At 39.2% G+C, this 18,516-nt stretch overlaps 3 protein-coding genes and 1 pseudogene across 3 annotated transcripts; 2 read left to right on the top strand and 2 right to left on the bottom strand.

Moving 5' to 3' along the window:
* The first annotated feature begins 4,195 nt into the window (after positions 1 to 4,195).
* On the top strand, positions 4,196 to 5,404 carry LOC138942135 (uncharacterized; annotated as a pseudogene).
* Positions 5,405 to 7,485: 2,081 nt separating this feature from the next.
* Positions 7,486 to 8,504, bottom strand: LOC138942017 (uncharacterized). Its single transcript, XM_070312036.1, has one exon. It carries the CDS (start codon positions 8,266 to 8,268, stop codon positions 7,486 to 7,488), a length of 783 nt encoding a protein of 260 aa, XP_070168137.1. The 5' UTR covers positions 8,269 to 8,504.
* A 59-nt stretch (positions 8,505 to 8,563) lies between these two features.
* LOC138942134 (uncharacterized) lies at positions 8,564 to 10,587 on the bottom strand. Its single transcript, XM_070312190.1, has 4 exons — positions 10,112 to 10,587; positions 9,846 to 10,055; positions 9,002 to 9,142; positions 8,564 to 8,582 (listed from the first exon to the last, which is right to left on the bottom strand). Exons 1-4 carry the CDS (start codon positions 10,585 to 10,587, stop codon positions 8,564 to 8,566), a joined length of 846 nt encoding a protein of 281 aa, XP_070168291.1.
* A 5,024-nt stretch (positions 10,588 to 15,611) lies between these two features.
* Positions 15,612 to 17,515, top strand: LOC138942133 (uncharacterized). Its single transcript, XM_070312189.1, has 7 exons — positions 15,612 to 15,975; positions 16,069 to 16,158; positions 16,348 to 16,450; positions 16,919 to 17,019; positions 17,121 to 17,162; positions 17,247 to 17,327; positions 17,414 to 17,515. Exons 1-7 carry the CDS (start codon positions 15,820 to 15,822, stop codon positions 17,513 to 17,515), a joined length of 675 nt encoding a protein of 224 aa, XP_070168290.1. The 5' UTR covers positions 15,612 to 15,819.
* Positions 17,516 to 18,516: the final 1,001 nt, after the last annotated feature.

Raw genomic sequence — 18,516 nt, 5'->3', positions numbered from 1 at the left:
CGTTGATACGTGTCGTACAAAATCGACCATCTGTTTTTATCGAAATCCAGATTCATATCGTCGTACGGATAACATTCCGAGTTCAGATAGAGTTTCACGTTGGTCAATTTGCAGTCGTCGAATCGACTCGTATCCTCGGACATGACGTTCTTCCGACCTGTCTGCAGAACGAAAACAACGTATCGCGGCTTCTCCAGCTGAGTCGCGGTCTTAATGGGCCACGAATGTTTGGTTGTACGCTGCAATAGCGGAAATTCGTACAGATCCCACGAGCGGAAACCCATACTGAGGTATTGTCCGCTTTCCAAGGCGCGCAGCATCGATAACTTGTTAATCTCGTTCAATACGACGTGCGGCATTCGCCATTGTATCTTGAATATGTCGATCACAGGCTCCAACACCAAATTTCCAATCAGGCAATTGTTATCGTTGCGCGATCGTATTAAGATCAATTCGTGACGAGCGTTAATCACCACGCGCCTGTAATCCTCGCAAAATCCCAATAACATGTAGAGCGGTACGCAAAAATTAAAGTATCCATTCGTGTTAATAGGCGAATCCCAGCCGGCGTTTCTCATAATCACGGTTCTATCGGATGATATCGTTACATAGTTCTTGAGTGTGCTGGTTATTCCCACATTTCTGCTACGATCAATCTCCACACCGTCGAGTTCGTATCGAATCTCATCAAACATGAACGCGACGCAATTATTCCCCAGTACAACATCAAACCCTTCAGCTGGTTTGTTTATCACTAGTTTCCCCTCGATGTACAGAAAACTCTCATACGGCAAAGTATACAGATCCTGTTGTTGTATGGGTATTCGTATCTCATCGCTGTGCTCAAACGTCGTATTGGCGTACGGGTTGTACGTGTGAGTCTCGATCTTGACGATACGATCGTCAAAGACCGGTTCACCTCCGATATTAAGGATATCGGTCATGTTTTCTTAGATATTTCGCACCGCGAATCCCAAAGATTGTAAAAATTTAACGTTCGATGCGTTGAGTTTCTTTCTGATCTTTTTAGCGCAACCTAATGATGGTGATGATGATGATGATGATGATGATCGGATGATATCATCAATCGGTACCGTAAAGATATTATTATCTTTCGCGTGTTTCGAGTCGTTCAACACGAGCATCTCATGTATCGCACGCTAATTTTGTCGCCGTCGTACGTGCAATCTGATGGTAATCTCTTCTCCTCGAAAATCGAGCAATCGTCCGTCTTGATCCGCGACGCGTTTCGTTAGATCCATAATGCTCCGCGCGATGATCGGCAGGTAAATGATCTGCGCCGGCGTTTCCGATATCTTATATCCTGGCGGAACGCTCGGTGAAAATTCATGTATCGTATGAACACGTTTGCCGTTGCTGAATGCACCCGCGGTCACGTTACACTCTACGCGGATAATGTTTACGTTGATGATATTAATCGGTATGTCCGATTGATACCACTGTTTCGGTTGCAATATACGCTTCGACGAGAATCCCAGCAGCGATCCAATATTGTTGGGTTTGTTAAAGTTTACTCTGAATGCGCACTTGATCTCGCTATTCATCGTATTGTAATTAGCACGGAGCACTATCGGGTATTCTACAGCCTCGTCTTCGTCACCGTTCGCTTGAACGGTCTCCTCTCGCGATATCAACGTGATATCACCGCGTTTGTCGACACGATTGCCGGAGCGAACTACGCGTCGCGGGCGTTTCCGTGAAATTGCACGTTTCAAAAACTCGTGTATTGCGTGTATCTCGTACGATCCCTCGGGAATCGTAATTTCCGTGTCATCTTCATCGAAATAAAATTTATTATTCGAGGAATTCACGTTCGATATCGTATGATAAGTTTCAAAATTAGTTACACCGAGCTCGTAATCACCGTCGCTCAAATCTACAGCTGGATGGTAGTGTGCTGCGAGGACGCTACTCTTCCCAGTTAGCGTGAATGTCATAGACATGTCGACAAAACTGTTTAACGAATACTGAGTCTTAACGGCGCATCGTCAGGCTTTAAATTCACACCGATTGCCGTCGACCGTTCGGAGAAACCGCAGGCACAATTGTCCGCAGATGCTTTGATCGTAAGTTTGAAAGGACGTGCGATTGTACTCGATCTTCGTAACGTTCCGTCCAAAATATCGCACCAATTCATTTGGCGGTCGAAGATTACCAAAACCATCTAAATATATAGCACGATTTCCCCTCTTTGCGTACGCTACCCAATGAGTACCCGGTCCATTGGTGATATCCAAATTCACGATGCCGCTCTCGTTTCGATATATACCACCGATCGGTAACGAATCACGCATGAAAACCCCTCTAAAGTACGGTATACGCATACGTTTCGCCAATTGTTCTAATTGTATGTTTGTTGTCACACCCGTGGGCATTTTTAGCGTCTTTTCGACGTTTTTTTTTTTTCTTCGTTGCCACTCCTTGTCCACGTTTGTACGGACCGAGATACAGTCCCTGTCCGTATTTATACGGAGCGAGATAAAGTCCGCTGCCTTCCATCGCGCGATCGTGACGTTGCAGCTCCTCCAACTGACGGCGCGCGGCTTTGCTGTCGTTCACCGCCTTGGCCACGCCGGCCGCTCCACCGATCAAGGATCCGAGCGCGCCCAACATTGGTAGAATCGGCAATACACCGCCTCGTTTCGCTGTCGGAAGTATCCGTTTTTTCGTCGGCCTTTTCCGCGTAGTCCTCATCTTCGTCTTCGTCTTCGTCTTCGTCTTCGTCTTCATACCCATACCGATTTTTGTCTTGGTTTTCATCGCTGCCCAAACAGCTGTGGCTGCGGCTCTCTCACCGAGAGTCGAATCTTTCGCAACGATGCGTTTTCGCGCTCTCTCGGCGAGTATCTTGTCAGCCGCGTGTCTCTCGGTGAGATCGTTGCTCCGGGAGTACGCTATATCGTGCTCGCAGCACGCCGCGTCCAATGGATTTATACCCCGATTACCTCTCGCCAATCGTTTTCCCAAATGAGTGCCCGGACCGCAAAACTGATAGCCGGGAATATGTAACTCGAAAGGAAGTGCGTTTATCGCACGATTTAAGAAACCACAACCTCTTATAATTTTTCCTGGCATTTGTCACAATTTTTTATTAACGGTGCTGGACCGTCGATGTGCGTTCGCTGCCACGGTTGATTGTAATGTTCGTAACAGCGTCGATATTGTTGAACCTCTGAGTCAGCTTTTATATGTTCGGGAAGCTTGTCCCACATGTAGTGGACGTGATTGCCGCACATTCGCAACAGAACGACTTTCGGCACAAATTGTAACTGTTCGGCGCTCAAATTGCAAATATCGGAAGGTCTCAACAGCAGCACGAACATTTTTGTTACTGAGCGATTTGCGGTTCCGCGCATCTATAAATAGGCGTTCGATCCAGCATTCCTCAGTCGACAGTGTGAAAATGAGATTCGTGCGACAACCTTTGGCGATACGCGTGACGAATTGCGACGACAGATTACGATCGATGGGGGACAACGCGGAGATGCGCAAGCATGGTACGATGCTACCGACTACTATACGCGCGATCGTTTGTGGCCCCTCGAATTGTGGTAAAACCAACGTTCTAATAAGCCTGCTGGAAAGTCCGCACGGTGTACGTTTCGAAAACGTGTACGTGTACTCGAAGTCGTTGCAACAACCGAAATATCGATATCTGGAAAATTTGTTGACATCGATCGACGAAATCGGCTACTTCACATTCTGCAACAACAGTGACGTCATTCCGCCGAGCGAGGCGCGTCCAAACTCGATCTTCGTGTTCGATGACGTGGCATGCGATAAGCAAAATGCGGTGAGAGAGTATTTTTCAATGGGTCGACACTCGAGCGTGGACTGCTTTTATCTCTGTCAGACGTACGCGAGAATACCTAAACATCTAATACGCGACAACGCGAACCTGCTGATCCTGTTCAAACAGGATGGTACCAACCTGAAACACGTGTACAACGATCACGTGAATACCGACATGCCGTACGATGAATTTTGCGCGTTGTGTCGCGATTGTTGGCAGCGCAAGTACGGATTCGTAGTAATAGACAAGGACAGTTCGCTCAACGATGGTCGATACAGAAAAGGATTTAACGTGTTAGCGATACCGCAAAACGATTAGTTGTTGCCGATACTTCATCGGGGTGAAACGTGAAAGAGAGATTGACATTTTTGTTTTTCCGCGATGGCTGCGATCGATAAGAACGAGGATATTCGCGAGCGCGAGAAGATTGCGAGGGCAATTGTGAAAACCAGCGAATCGATTCGCAAGAAACATCGCGCTTTGAAGACCGGTAAGATCGAGGAGGATATCGTGTTGGATAGACGCTTTAGACCTCTCATTGAGCCGTTACAAAAGATCGTCGACAACTCTAGTTCGATCGCGGTGAAGAACGAGCCTGCGAGTAACACCGACGCACTGTCGACGGATCGAAGCATTGTCCATCCCGAAGCGCGAGAAGGATGATGATGATGATGATGATGTGACACCGCAAAAGAGAAAACGATCAAACGTCAGGTCGGATCGCTCACCGACACCGCATAAATCGAAACGATCGGACGCTCCACTGGATGTACCGCTGATAACCTCTACACCGTCCGCGTCAATGAGAACTATACAACCTACGATGCCCGAATTATTCAGGAGCCAGGATGTTTTTGAAACCACGGACGACTCGCTCATAACATCCGTTCGAAATCAGTTGCAAACGCCGGAAGGTCAAGAAACGTTGCGAGATCAATTAGGTCCACTGGGTCAAAGGTACATCTGACCTATCTTGAGCGGCGATCAAGAGAGTGATATAGACAACGTGTACGGTGTTTATCTCGACAAGAATGGAATGATGTTCGGTAATAAACGTTTTGACGTGGACAACGCGGATAGCATAATTATCGACGGCATACGATACGTCGGCACACCTGGTCTTTACGAGTTGATCTTTAAGAAATTTCCCGATGATGTCATCTATACGGAGGATGATAAGCAAACGTACAAGAGCATGCTGTTGACGACGAGCGCGCATAAACGCAATCACGATACACACGGTCGATTACTGAGTAACAGGGGATACAAGTACAAAGAAATAATCGCAAAGTTGATACCGATCGAACCCAAAAGAACAAAATCCGGAAAGGGATTATTCGCGCCTCGCGAAATGACGCTAACCGACAACAAGATTGACTACGTGCACTGGGACGATCCCAACGAGCTGGTGGATCGTCTACGATTGCTCGATGCTTCACACCAAGCGGGTCACAACGGTCACGACAACGAGATCTTGTCGATCATCGAGGAACTTCGCGAAGCCGGCATTATTATAAATTAAACGGTGTCTCGACAAAACTAATCAATCGATCGACCGACATCGCTCGCATCGATGATGCATATCAACAAATTTGGGATATCCGAGCAGAGTAGAGACGTGACGAACGTCATTTCGTACCGTCGATGGAGTGGATTAATGAGAAGTTTCGTGCGCGATAACGCTCTGTGTCGCACCGTTACGGACTTTGACGCGAGGTCGCGCAAGATTCGTCGTGTAGCGCAACCTGTGGCTGATACCGACGTCGTCAACAAACTGTACGTGGATCAGTGCGTTAAAACGTTGAGAAATCAACTGAGAGTCAGACGAGAAGCTTGCTTCGTTCGAGAAAGACGTGCGTGCGTTACAGACTCTGATAAACGAGCTTCGGCATACGAATATCGCTAGATTAGAAACGCCAACGAACGACGACGAAACGTCAACAAACGCTAACGAAACGTCAACGAAACGACGACGAAACGTCAACGAAACGCCAACGAACGACGACGAAACGTCAACAAACACCAACGAAACGTCAACGAAACGTCAACGGACGCTAACGAAACGCCAACAAAACGCCAACGAACGACAACGAAACGACGACGAAACGCCAACGAAACGCTAACAAACGACGACGAAACGTCAACGAACAACAATGGACAGCAACAAACGGATCAAGAACGGCTACGAACGGCTGACGAACGACAGCGGACGACAACGTACGGTTCAAGAACGGTTATTGGACGGTTATCTAACAGCTCAGGAACGGGTCAGGAACGGCTACGAACGAATCAGGAACGACTACCAAACGGGTCAGGAACGGCTACGAACGGCTATCGAACGACAACGAATGGTAGCGGATGATAAAGAACGACTATTGAATGACAATAAACGGAAATAAACGACTATTAAATGGTTAAAAAAAAAAGGGTTAGAGATATAAATCATAATGTAATTTCTTTGCACATATTATTACGCGCCGACTAGCCGTACCGCTAAAAACATGACATCGTTAAAATCCAACGGACGTAAAAATATCGAGAAGCTACGACTCGTCGAGGAACTGCATGCTTCGGCGAGAAGAAATTTTCCCCGAAGACGCGTTATAGTGCGGGGTTACGATGACCTGTGGCAAGCTGACATCGTCGAGATGCGTCCGTACTCTCGTTTCAACAAAGGTTACCACTACATACTCACCGTCATCGATGTGCTGAGCAAGTACGCGTGGGCCGTACCGCTCAAGAGTAAAGGTGGAAGTGAGACGGCTGATGCTATCGCTGAGATAATTCGAGATAGTAAGAGATGCCCGAAAAACATGCAAACCGATATGGGAAAGGAATTTTACAACATCGACGTACAACGTCTCATAAGAAAACACGACATCAATCATTATTCCACGTATTCGGTGTTGAAGGCATCGGTTGTCGAACGATTTAATCGCACGTTAAAGAATGACATGTGGAAAATGTTTACGCTGAACGGAACTTACAAGTGGGTTGACGCGTTGCCGCGACTCGTGTCGGATTACAACGCGCGCAAGCATCGCACTATCGGTATGAGACCTATCGATGTTACCCCCGCGATAGCCGATAAACTTTTAAATACAGTATACAGCAACGTAAAGATTGCGGCACCAGCAAGATTTAAAGTAGGTAACCCGGTACGCGTTAGCAAGTATAAGACGATCTTCGAGAAGGGTTACACACCAAATTGGACCACCGAGGTGTTTAAGATTATTAAAGTGCAGCGTACTAATCCCGTAACCTATCTACTCGAGGACTATCGCGGAAAATCTATTGCTGGAGCATTCTACGAATACGAGTTGCATCGCGCAACTTATCCGGACGTGTATCTCGTGGAGAAAGTACTGCGCAGGAAAGGTGACGAGGTTTACGTGAAATGGCTGGGATTCGATGGATCGCACAACTCTTGGATACACAAGGACAATGTGATTTAATTGATTCATACAAATTGTATTTTATTTTAAACATATAAAGTATCTGAAATATGTAAAATATATACAGCATATAAAATATATGTAAGATATATTCAGCATGTAAAATATAAAATATAAAAGAAAGATAGAATTATATTTATTTTGTTTTCCCGATACACACACACACACACACACATACATACATACATACATACACACATACATATATACATTATATTATAAGGGTATTCGGAAATGTCCCCACGGTAGCGTGTCGGTCGAATCAGGTACGATATATCGCTTGTCATCGTACGGACTCAGAGCAATTTTTGTCTCGCTGATTGTATACACTTCGTGCAATTTGGATCTTATGCAAGACTGTCGTCGAGTTATCTCAATTTCATCGCGCAGACACCGCGTGTAATCGTCGAACGTTATCGTTCTCGCTACGACGTTACTCTTGACACCTTTAACCTTTTTTGTATCTTTTTTATTATCTACTCGCAATGCATACATTTTTGCTCTAAGCCCGACAAATTCAGTCATGATCGCACCATTATTCTCGTCCTTCATCAAACCCGGCACTTTCTTGTTCTCGAGCGGTATACCGTATGCATTGTTAACCGGATAATCGCTCGTGTCGAATTTAGCAATATCGCGTTTCATGTTCTTGTACACATCCTCGCACTCGATGTGATAAATTAAACTATCTGTATCGGTGTACATTATTTTACATTTCTCTCGATATAACGGTACCATGTATTCGTGATGAAATTCATACAAACACGTTTTAGAAATGTCGAGGATGCACATGCCGACGTAGATCGGTTTATTGAATTTTATCTCGAATTTGCGCAATTCGACAGCGATCAAATTTTCCGAAAAGACGCTCCTGCTGTGAAAATTTGGTTTCGCGATCATCGCCTCCGCGCCATATCGTCCATCCCACTTTGTTAATAATTTTACATCGACCTGATTGCGCACGTTTTCCATAGTTTTACCGAATACCGCGTTGTTCATTAACTTGTACAGATTTTTCTCGAAATCGTTTGTCGCGCGCGTTCTAAACCGGGTGTTGAGTTCGATGTAATCGCGCAGCCATGCGAATTGAACGAATTGCAATACGCGATGTATCTTTGCGACGCGAAGGCCGTGACGCGTGCATTGTTGTAGATTGCGATAGTGTATGACATAACGCTTCTTATCGTATAAGGTTGCGAGGAGTTTGTCTTGCCGCTTGCCAGGCGGCTTATCGCGCGTCGGACAGAACGGTAGGTCAGCGTGCGCATCGCGAAGATGTTGCGGATACTCTAGATCAACCTCGAGAATATAACCTATGGGCGAATCCGAAGCGATTGCGCTAACGTTAAAGTCAGAGATATCGTCGACCCATCGAAATTCGGCATAGGGCAGCGGTTGACACATCGCCCAACCGTACAAGTTGTTTACATCGAAATACATCATGTAGGATGACGGTTTCGATGGATCGTAAGACGGCGTGTACTTGTTATTGGCTCGCGCGTATCTGCCGGAACATTGACTCAGGCCACCGCGTATTCCCCGTTCGATAAACATAACCATATCGATATCAGTAAGTAATTCGAACGTAATATTCGTATGTTTTAACATGGCGTCCCATGTGTATCCGGGAAGAGTATAATAATACGCGGGGTCGAGCCCATAACTCTCGATACATTTGTCGCGGAAATTTTCAAAAATATCTGCCAATAACAAGACATCCGTTTTTAAATACAGATCGCTGTATTCGCCCAAGGTTCGTAGGGAGAACAGCCTCCAGACGTTTTTAGCGTGCGCGTAATCGCTCTCGGATACGGTGTCACCGGTCAAAGAACTGTAAAATGATTCGCGCGGTGGTAAACATGTATCGTGCAACCTATCGACACAGTCAATGTATTCGTATGGGAAAATACCTTTTCGCGTCAATAAATTGAACTCTTCAATTGATAAATTTTGAAATTCCGATTTTAAAATTTGAAGTTTATCATTATTTAAAAACGATGCCAATTTTTCGAGACTAGTACTGAGAAATTTGTATGAATCGATGAACCGTAACTTTATATCGTTTCGCCAATCTGATTTTTCAACGGTATCTTTAACTTTAACATATTTCGTGAATGAAATATATTTTTCTTTTGTTATCGGTAGTACGTCGATCGAGCCTTCGAACGCGGTAGCTATTTCTTTGATGATAAAATGTGAATCGTAACCGGATAAATTGTGAAATACTATGGGAATGCAAAAAGAGTCTTTATAATTTAAATTGCAGTTTGAATGCGCGGGACCTCGATACCGCCCGGTAAGATGGCAATGATCGCGTACGCGTGTATCGTCTTGCGCGAACGGTTTTTCGCAAATGTGACAGTGTGTCGCGCTGTGAAATTTTTCCCGCTCATCTCGCGTTAAATTTACCATGGGGACATTCATGGTTAAAATAGTTTTTACGCGTTGCGCTAAATTTTTTAATTTTTCTACGAACCACGGTACTACGGTGAGAATGATACGCGGATAACGATTCGTCGTACGAACAATGTACATAATAAGCTACGCTAAATACTTGATGATGCTGAAACGTGTACGTAGACGTCCTCGGATCACCGTCGGTCTTCCTCAGCACGCACTCCAAGTCGGCGTATACGACGAAGGGAAGTCGCTCCTTTCTGTTGTAGTTGTTGAACGCGAGCCACTTGTCTTTATCACTCGGTAACCGGATGGCGCACTCGTTCATTTCTCGACAATCTACAATGTGCGACTGCAACTTGTCGTCCGATCCAAAATAGTGTAAACATCTGTAAAAAATGGAAATAATTAATTTTTCTATCGTATATATATATATATATTTTGCATTTTTATTAAATATACGTACCGATCGCAGATATATTTTTGGCCATTACGTTTGCTCAGTTGCGAGCTCACGAGGCGGGATAAATTCTTGATCCACGCGAAATGTCCGAGGTCTTGCGAATCTTGTATATACAACAAGTTGACGTGTCTATCCTTCTTTTGCTCGCTCAGACGTATCGGGATAATGTTATTCTCTTTCTCTTTCTCTTTCTCGATGCAGTATACATTTATCGAAATGTCGTTATAAAGTTCAAATTTTTTAATTTGACTCAATGTCATTGGAAATTCAATGTTCTGGAGATTTAGCACTGTCGTATAATGTGGATACGAAGACTCCCGACCTACGTCTCGTGCAGCTGGATACAAAGCAGCGACCACTGCCCACGCGAAACACGCATTGTCTTTGGATTGCACGTTTATTACCGCTCTCTTCATTGTTATTTCTCGCGGTAATTTAATATGGCACCCCGCGCGCATTGGATTATATTTATTTATATTTACAGTTAAATAGAGAATTCGCGACAATGCCCACCCGCTATCGCGTTCTTGAAATTCTTCGAGCGAGGCAAGAGTGGGCTCGACGACGCGTACCACTCGTGTAAATCGGACGTGCGAAAGAGTTCACAGTTTCTCGTATTTACACTTTTATTTGTCCGTTTATCACCCGACACGAATTCACCATTGAACACAGTGTTCACTTTCACATTAAAGTGTTTTTTCAGCACATTTTTCACGTGTTCGAGCACAATGTCTTTGGCGTCCTCGAGAAATTGTCGCGGTTCGATATAATACTACGGCGTTTGAAAGCCGTATACTAACCGGTGCGTTAATCACCGCACCGGTATACGGCTTTCAAACGCCGTATCAATCTCCCGCCAAATAAGTCTTTCCGCGGTATTGTCACCACTGTAATCACCACCGCTGTGTATAAACCGTCTCTCTAATCGAGTCCTCACACCCTCGAGTCGCGCGATTCTAGCCACCAAAGATTGCCGAACTCCGATCGAGAGCCGCGGACGCTTGATACGACTGCATTCCTCGAGCTGTTTGATAAATTCTTCGCATCGCTGCGCCCATGCAAAATACTCGCCCAAAGTGGTGACTTGATGCGACAGCTCCAACAAGTCACGTTCAGTCTGCTCGGAGTTTTCCATGGTTTTTTTTTTTTTTGTTTTACTGTGTGCAAATCGGACATATGTTGCACGGCATTACCTGATATAATGCTTGTCTGCAATTGGAGCAGGATCGACCACTTATTACGTCGTACAGTTCAGTTACATGCTTCCGAACAGCATACATGTATCCATAGTCAGTGTCTGCTATAGCTATCATACACGAAGCACATACAGCATAATCACTACCCGTAGAATAATAAAAGTATATGGCGCAAAATTTTGTACGTCCGTTCAACGCAATAATTTCTGAATGAAACACTGTCTTCTCAACAATTTCCGTGAGGTCCTCGCTTTGATCGCTGTTGTAATCACTGTCGTCTGATAATGCGTGATCTTCATCAGACGACTCGTCTAGTATTGCCTCAAAATTATTTATTTCCATCCTTCGCAGATTGGCAGAGTGTCACTCTAGTCGCCGTTGAACACTTGACGCACACAAAAATTATAAAGAATCCACTATACTTTTTAAACGCAAAATCTGATCGCCGTCGAACACTTGGCGCACAAAACTTTTTTAACCGATGTATACACTTTCAAATCGTGTACTATTATAATTTTGACACCCTTCGTTCTTTATTTATATATATTTTATCTATCACCTTTAAACGGCTCTTCTTAGAAAAATTGCGTGGGAGTAAGGTCTCTCTAAGATTTAACGAATTGGACTTGTGCATAAGTGGGGATCTTCCAACTTTAATAAGTTAAAAATCATGCCAGTGTTCTCATTAGACGGGGTGTTTCTCCTACTTTTCGTATTTTACTCGTAGTAATCGTCGATTGGTGCGTTTGGATATCGGTTCGAGGGTTCCTTCGCACGTGATCATGTTAGAGAAAATTCTATTTTCTTATGAGTATTTTTATTGCTGCGGATCCAGCCGTGTTTATTGAATATTTCGTTAGAAAAAATTATTGTCATTATGTGCAGCTGTGCTTGTTGGGTATTTTGTTAGAAGAACTTTATTATCTAGTCTGTATCTTTTAGTTTTCCACCAAAAAATTCCACTAATCTTTTATCTTTTTTTTTTTGTTTATATTTTTTGTTTTTTTTTTTTTTTTCTTTTTTGTCATCTCGAGGAGACCGGTGTCGTTTCATCACCGATCTTCCTGTATCTTTCTCACGGTTACCGATAAATATAATTACGGTCTGTTTATTGCACGATTTGTTTTTATCATTCATCGGCAGAACGTAACAATATTATTTATAAATATTGTGACCCCCGGATAAACGGCTCTTCCTAGAAAAGAAATGAAGAGGACACCGCGCCGATTCGGTCGCACGTGCAATCTTGCGAGACGCTATTTGTTCATAATATAATATAAATATAATAACCCGCCTTTGTAGTACACCGCGCCGATTCGGCCGCATGTGCAATCTTACGAGACGCTATTTGTTTATAATATAATATAAATATAATATAATATAAATTTGAGGATCCGGACATTGGCACCCATCTTTGTAATACACACGCGCCGATTCGGCTGCACGTGCAATCTTACGAGACGCTATTTGTTTATAATATATAATATAATATAATATAAATATAATATAATGTAAATTCGAGGATCCGGACATCGGCATCCCATCTTTGTAATACATAAGCCGATTATAAACATATCCCGACCCCCAATAAACCCATCTTCCTAGAAAAATGAAAAGGATAATGTTTTTTTTGTTTCTGTTTGAAAAACTATATTACCTTGTCGGCATTCCCCCGCGCCGCCAAAATCCCCCTCCGCCCGCGTGACGTCATGCCCCCTCGCCCGCACGGTTTCCCCTCGACCCGCATACCCCTCGGAGGACCTGCGTTAGAACTCTCCTAGTTCTACTACTGACTGTTCTGCACAACTTCTTTGCAATTTATAAAAAAGCGGTCCTGATAATAAATTACGTAATTGATCTTTTAACGGTAAATGTACAAAATAATGCCCACCACGTACTAAATCAATTCTCATATACCATGTATTACAAGACGTACAATTAATATGAGTCATTTGTTCAAAATTTAATTCCACAAAACATTCCGGACAATAGAAAATTGTTTTCATGTTTGCGGTTTTCGGAAATTTTTTTAAGAATAAGTGCCGAGAAAAATTTAGTGTAATTGGAAGATGACAATTTATTAAATTTAGAAGATCATCAAATGCTAGATCTGTTAAGCCATGACGGATTATAAAGCTCATGATAAGGAGATCACTTTCATCTTGGGTTAATGGACAGTTTTCATAAATCGGTTGCCTCATCTGCAAAGAAATTGTTTTCTAAAATTATCTACAAAATTCCATTCTGATTAGCAAAATGTAATTAGAGATGTTATATGAAATTTTAATAAAATATATGAAATATTTCATACATAAAAACACATGTAGTTTAAATTAAAAGTATATCATAATATAATATCATATAATTTCATACATTAATTGCTTTAAAGGAAATGTTAAAATTAACACAAAGTACAAAAATTCGGTTTTTCTAACACAAAAAAATTAGCAGTAGTATAGTAAACATAATTTATACTGAGAGTAATCCAATTCTTACTTCTTCATTATTGCCATCTTCACCATGTGCATCATCAAAAATATTTTCTTCATCATTGGCATTATTAACTTGGTTGTTATAGATTTCATCATCGCTACTGTTATTTTCATCTATTGAGGAATGCTCATTAATTTCTTCAAACTGTTGAAGCGCTTCATCGTGCATGCCAATTATATTCTCTACTGCATTATTTTCTTCCTGCAATAAATATATAGTCAAATTATTAGATACTTACATAATTTGTTGAAAATATACACTGTTTAGACAAAAACAAAGCCGAATAAAAACATTTCATAAAAAGTAACTAAATGCGGATAAACAAACTTTTTGATTGACTTTTGAAATAATTTGTTAGCAAATATTGTGCTATATTTTACAAAAAGATTTCTTATATGTTATATAAATTAAAACATTTCTTATATGTTATATATATAAAATAAATATCCATGTTGAGGTTGTTTTATATATATAATTTCATAATCCTATTATTTTTTATAAGTATACCTGATTATTGAAAATCAATTCAGCTTGTATTTCGTTCCTTCGTCGAGATTGAATAGTTGTTGCTGGAACTTCTTCTCTTGCATCTTGAAGATATTTTCTATATGGTCCTCTACTATTCATAACAATTCGTAAATATGAAAAACGCGGAATAACTTATAACTTGCAATAACTGTTCATTGCGTAGCTAATACACCTGTTTGTTTGTCACTTTTAGCGTTTGTATATTTTATAATAACGATCCGGTTTTCAGTTTTCACTATTCACCAACAAACACGTGATCGGGACACAAATTAAAGCAACACAAACGGCCATGATATTGACGTAAAATTTCGTCGTCGCACTTTATTGTTAACCATTCCCTGAATTCCACAGCGATACTATAATTTTTATTGACGAACTCGACAAGCAAACAATCATCATTATTCATTATGTACAAATAACAATGAAATCTTAAACATAAAGAAAACCGACAAAAACTTGCAAAATAATTTCATGCCAACTATCGAGAGATACCGAGTATTGCCGAGCAGTGTTGTTACATGAGCCCCCTTTTTTGCGCACATGCGTCGAATCCGATATCAGTAAAATGCTTCGATCGAGTGAAAAAGAGTTCCTTATAGCCTTTGTTTTATCGTTTGTAAAAATTTTATTTTTTTTCTTATGGTTTTTGATTTTTCATTTGTAAAAACTTTAATTTTAAATATATAACTTTTTATTACTCGAAGCATTTTACTGATACTGGATTTGTCGTACGTGCACAAAAAAGGGGCCCATCTAACAACATTGCTCGGCAGTACTCGGTACTTCGGTAGTCGGCATCGTGCAATTGTTTTGGAAGTTCTTCTCGGTTCTTTATATAGTTGAGATTTCATCGTTATTTGTATATAATGAATAACAATGATTGTTTGCTCGTCGAATTCGTCAATGAAAATAATAGTATCGCTGTGGGATTTAGAGAATGGTTAATAATAAAGTACAACGATGAAATGTTACAAGAACTAGTAAATAAAGGAAACTCTGTTCAAATATCATGGCCCTCTTGTGACATTAAGAATGCGATGAAAATGAAAAAAATCATTAAAACGTGAACAGAAAAAGATTGGAATACGACGGTAATCAAAATTCTTGCATTTGGAGGTATATATATATGCAATACATACATTTATATAATGCATATGCATACATTTATATAATCAAATATAAATTTTATAAATCAAATATAAATATCCTGTAAAATAAAAGTTACTTATATAGCAACTAAAATCTTATAATTAATAAGGGCTCCGATGTTCGCATTAATGAATCGAGTATATCACACTGCATGCGAGTAAGCAAGCCGACGCGGACGAGTGAGTGAGCGAGTGAGCGCGTTCAAGAATATTTGATGAGGCCTACTTATTATTAGAAAATTTACAATATAACCAAATTTGCTCATGTAACTGCAATAATAACATCGATACTCGGTGAACATTATTTTTTCTAGAATGGACAGATATGCATCGACAGTTATTAGAAATACAGAAATTCAATATTAAAAATCCATGTAAGGGTGATAGAAAGAAATTGATGAAAAAATCATTTACTGATGACCATGAGTCTGATGATGATGAATATAACCAATGTACTAAAAAACGAAAAACTGAATTGAAAGTAAATATAATGATTAAATGTCAATGTTATTATAAATCATTCGTATATTCATATTAGTATATTCATATTTTTATATATTCTCGATCTTTACAGATTAACAAACGATCTAAAATGAAAGCTGGAGCGTTGATACAACAAAATATGTTGCCTAATCTAAAAAAACAAACATCTTATATAAAAAATGTAAGTAAATGTCTTTTACTATCTTTTATCTGCATGCTGCAAACTTGCGATATTTGTGCAATTTATGGTCACATACGACCATCGCTTGATCACATAGATTCACGAATCAATGCATTAAAATAACAAAGCATCCAATGTGCTTATTATATTCATTCTATTTTTTTGTTTTTCAATGTCATTCATTTTTAGTGGTGTACTTCTTCGGATGAAGACGAAACATTAATTTCATCTGACGATGAAAATTACAAGCCATCGAACAAAAAGGAAGAAACAAAAACGTTCAATATGAATGGTACTCAAGCAACAGCAAGAAAGTCTAATAGCGAACTCAGTATTAAAAAGTATAAAAACTATAAATATTCCCGGGAAAAAAAGTCCATGTATAATTATATATAATTATATATAATTATATATAAATATATATGAAATATGCTCATATATAATTATATATAAAATATATATATATAATTGTATAAAATTATATATAAATATATATAATCTCATATACGGTTATATATGACAATATATTACATCATACAGGATTATATATAACTATATATACATCATATGATAATTATATATAATCATATATATTTGTATATATTTATATATGAGCATATTTCATATATAATTATATATGGGCCATTTTTTCCCGGGTTATCTAATATTTAATGAATACAGTAGTGAACGATGAAACGAAATAAATATTATACATTCAAAATATAATTGTTATTATAAATTAATACAAATTTTATTACAGAAATAACAAAAATAGAAACTGTAGCAGACCGGGTGATACAAAAATTACAAAGTATTGAAAATTTAACCCAAAATGTAAGGATTGTCCGTTCTGATGATTTGGTAAGAATATCACTTATATTATAAATTATACATCTATTAAAAGTTTATTTTATTAGTTATGAAAATGTTTGTCTTTATATTTTCTAATATACATTTTACAGGTGCAGCAATTAGAAAAAGATAATGAGAAAATAAATGATAAGGTTAATGTTGAGAAAGTTCTTCCCATTGATACGTCAATTAATAAAAATGAAATAATTTTGTGCAATAATGAAAATATTTTACAGAAAGTCAAGATTGATACAGATGTCAAAATTAATATTGCATCGCCTACAAAAAGTTTGCAAATTGTCAATGATATGACTTATGTAAGTGAGAGGTATATGTATTACTTGTTATAAATTAATATCTTGTATGTACAAATTGAAATTCTGTATGTTTATGTATTTTGCAGAAAGTCGAAACAGATGTAAAAGTAAATATGGCATCGTCTGCAGAGAATCCGCAAAGTGCGAATAATGCTTGTGTAGACAACCCAATAAACACTGTTTTGTAACTTTTACAGAACATTTACAAAACAGCTGTTCGCTGTTGTGGTAACCGTTATGTCCACGATTAAGTAACGTTTAGATGGAAATGTCAGCAACATTATTCTTGTATATCAAACATAATAGATACATGAAATTAAAATGTAATAGATACATAAAATTTATATATGAAATTACATAACTATAACAGAACATAGTAAACACTGTTCTGTAACATTTACATAACATTGACAGAACAGATATGGTAACCATTATGTCAACTTTTAAAACGTAATAGATACATAAAATTTATATATATAAATTACGTAACTGTAACAGAACATAGTAAACACTGTTCTGTAACATTGAGAGAACAGATATGGTAACGATTATGTCAACTTTTAAATGATGTTTAGATGAAAATATCAGCAACATTATGCCTGTATATAATACGTAATAGATACATAAAATTTAGATATAAAATTACGTCATTATAATAGAATTTAGTACACACTGTTCTGTAATATTTATATATTATTTACAGAACACATATTATCTGTTCTAGTAACCATTATGTAATTTACAGGTAACATTTAGATCAAAATGTCACGTATTATATACAGCAACACTATGCTGTATATAATATGTAACAAAATGATAATAACAAATAACAAATATCTAAAATTTAGACATGAAATTAAGTAACTATAATAGAATAGTCTTTTTTCAGTCTAATCATTGATAAATATATATATTAATAATACATATATATTTATCAATGATTAAAATGAAGAAACTATTCTGCTATAGTTGAATATACAGCGCAAAATTATTGATTGGATAAAATTACTAATGGTTGTTTTTTTATTAAAATTAAGAGAATTAACTTATATTATTTATGTTTAGAAAATCGTGTATATATAAAGATATGGATATATATAACAATAAAAACTTGATTTCTTGAACAACTCTTTATTTCCACATATGCTAAATTGTTAAATAAATGAATCTTGTAACAAATTTATGAATA

Source organism: Polyergus mexicanus, unplaced genomic scaffold (assembly GCF_030449975.1).
Source record: "Polyergus mexicanus isolate NDT 795.1 unplaced genomic scaffold, iyPolMexi1.0 SCAF_21, whole genome shotgun sequence".
Classification (NCBI taxonomy): Eukaryota; Metazoa; Arthropoda; class Insecta; order Hymenoptera; family Formicidae; genus Polyergus; species Polyergus mexicanus.
This window is presented reverse-complemented; position numbering and strand designations above follow the sequence as displayed.

What these genes read in the sequence shown, in the direction of transcription:
- LOC138942017 (XM_070312036.1), bottom strand. Translation starts at nt 8,268, where the DNA reads ATGAACAACGCGGTATTCGGTAAAACTATGGAAAACGTGCGCAATCAG.
- LOC138942134 (XM_070312190.1), bottom strand. Translation starts at nt 10,587, where the DNA reads ATGCGCGCGGGGTGCCATATTAAATTACCGCGAGAAATAACAATGAAG. An exon ending in TACGTATATTTAATAAAAAT is followed by an intron (nt 10,056 to 10,111) that starts GCAAAATATATA and finishes CATTTTTTACAG; the next exon opens with ATGTTTACACTATTTTGGAT. An exon ending in GGTGATCCGAGGACGTCTAC is followed by an intron (nt 9,143 to 9,845) that starts GTACACGTTTCA and finishes CTGTGTCGATAG; the next exon opens with GTTGCACGATACATGTTTAC.
- LOC138942133 (XM_070312189.1), top strand. Translation starts at nt 15,820, where the DNA reads ATGCATCGACAGTTATTAGAAATACAGAAATTCAATATTAAAAATCCA. An exon ending in AAAAACGTTCAATATGAATG is followed by an intron (nt 16,451 to 16,918) that starts GTACTCAAGCAA and finishes ATTTTATTACAG; the next exon opens with AAATAACAAAAATAGAAACT. An exon ending in TTGTCAATGATATGACTTAT is followed by an intron (nt 17,328 to 17,413) that starts GTAAGTGAGAGG and finishes TGTATTTTGCAG; the next exon opens with AAAGTCGAAACAGATGTAAA.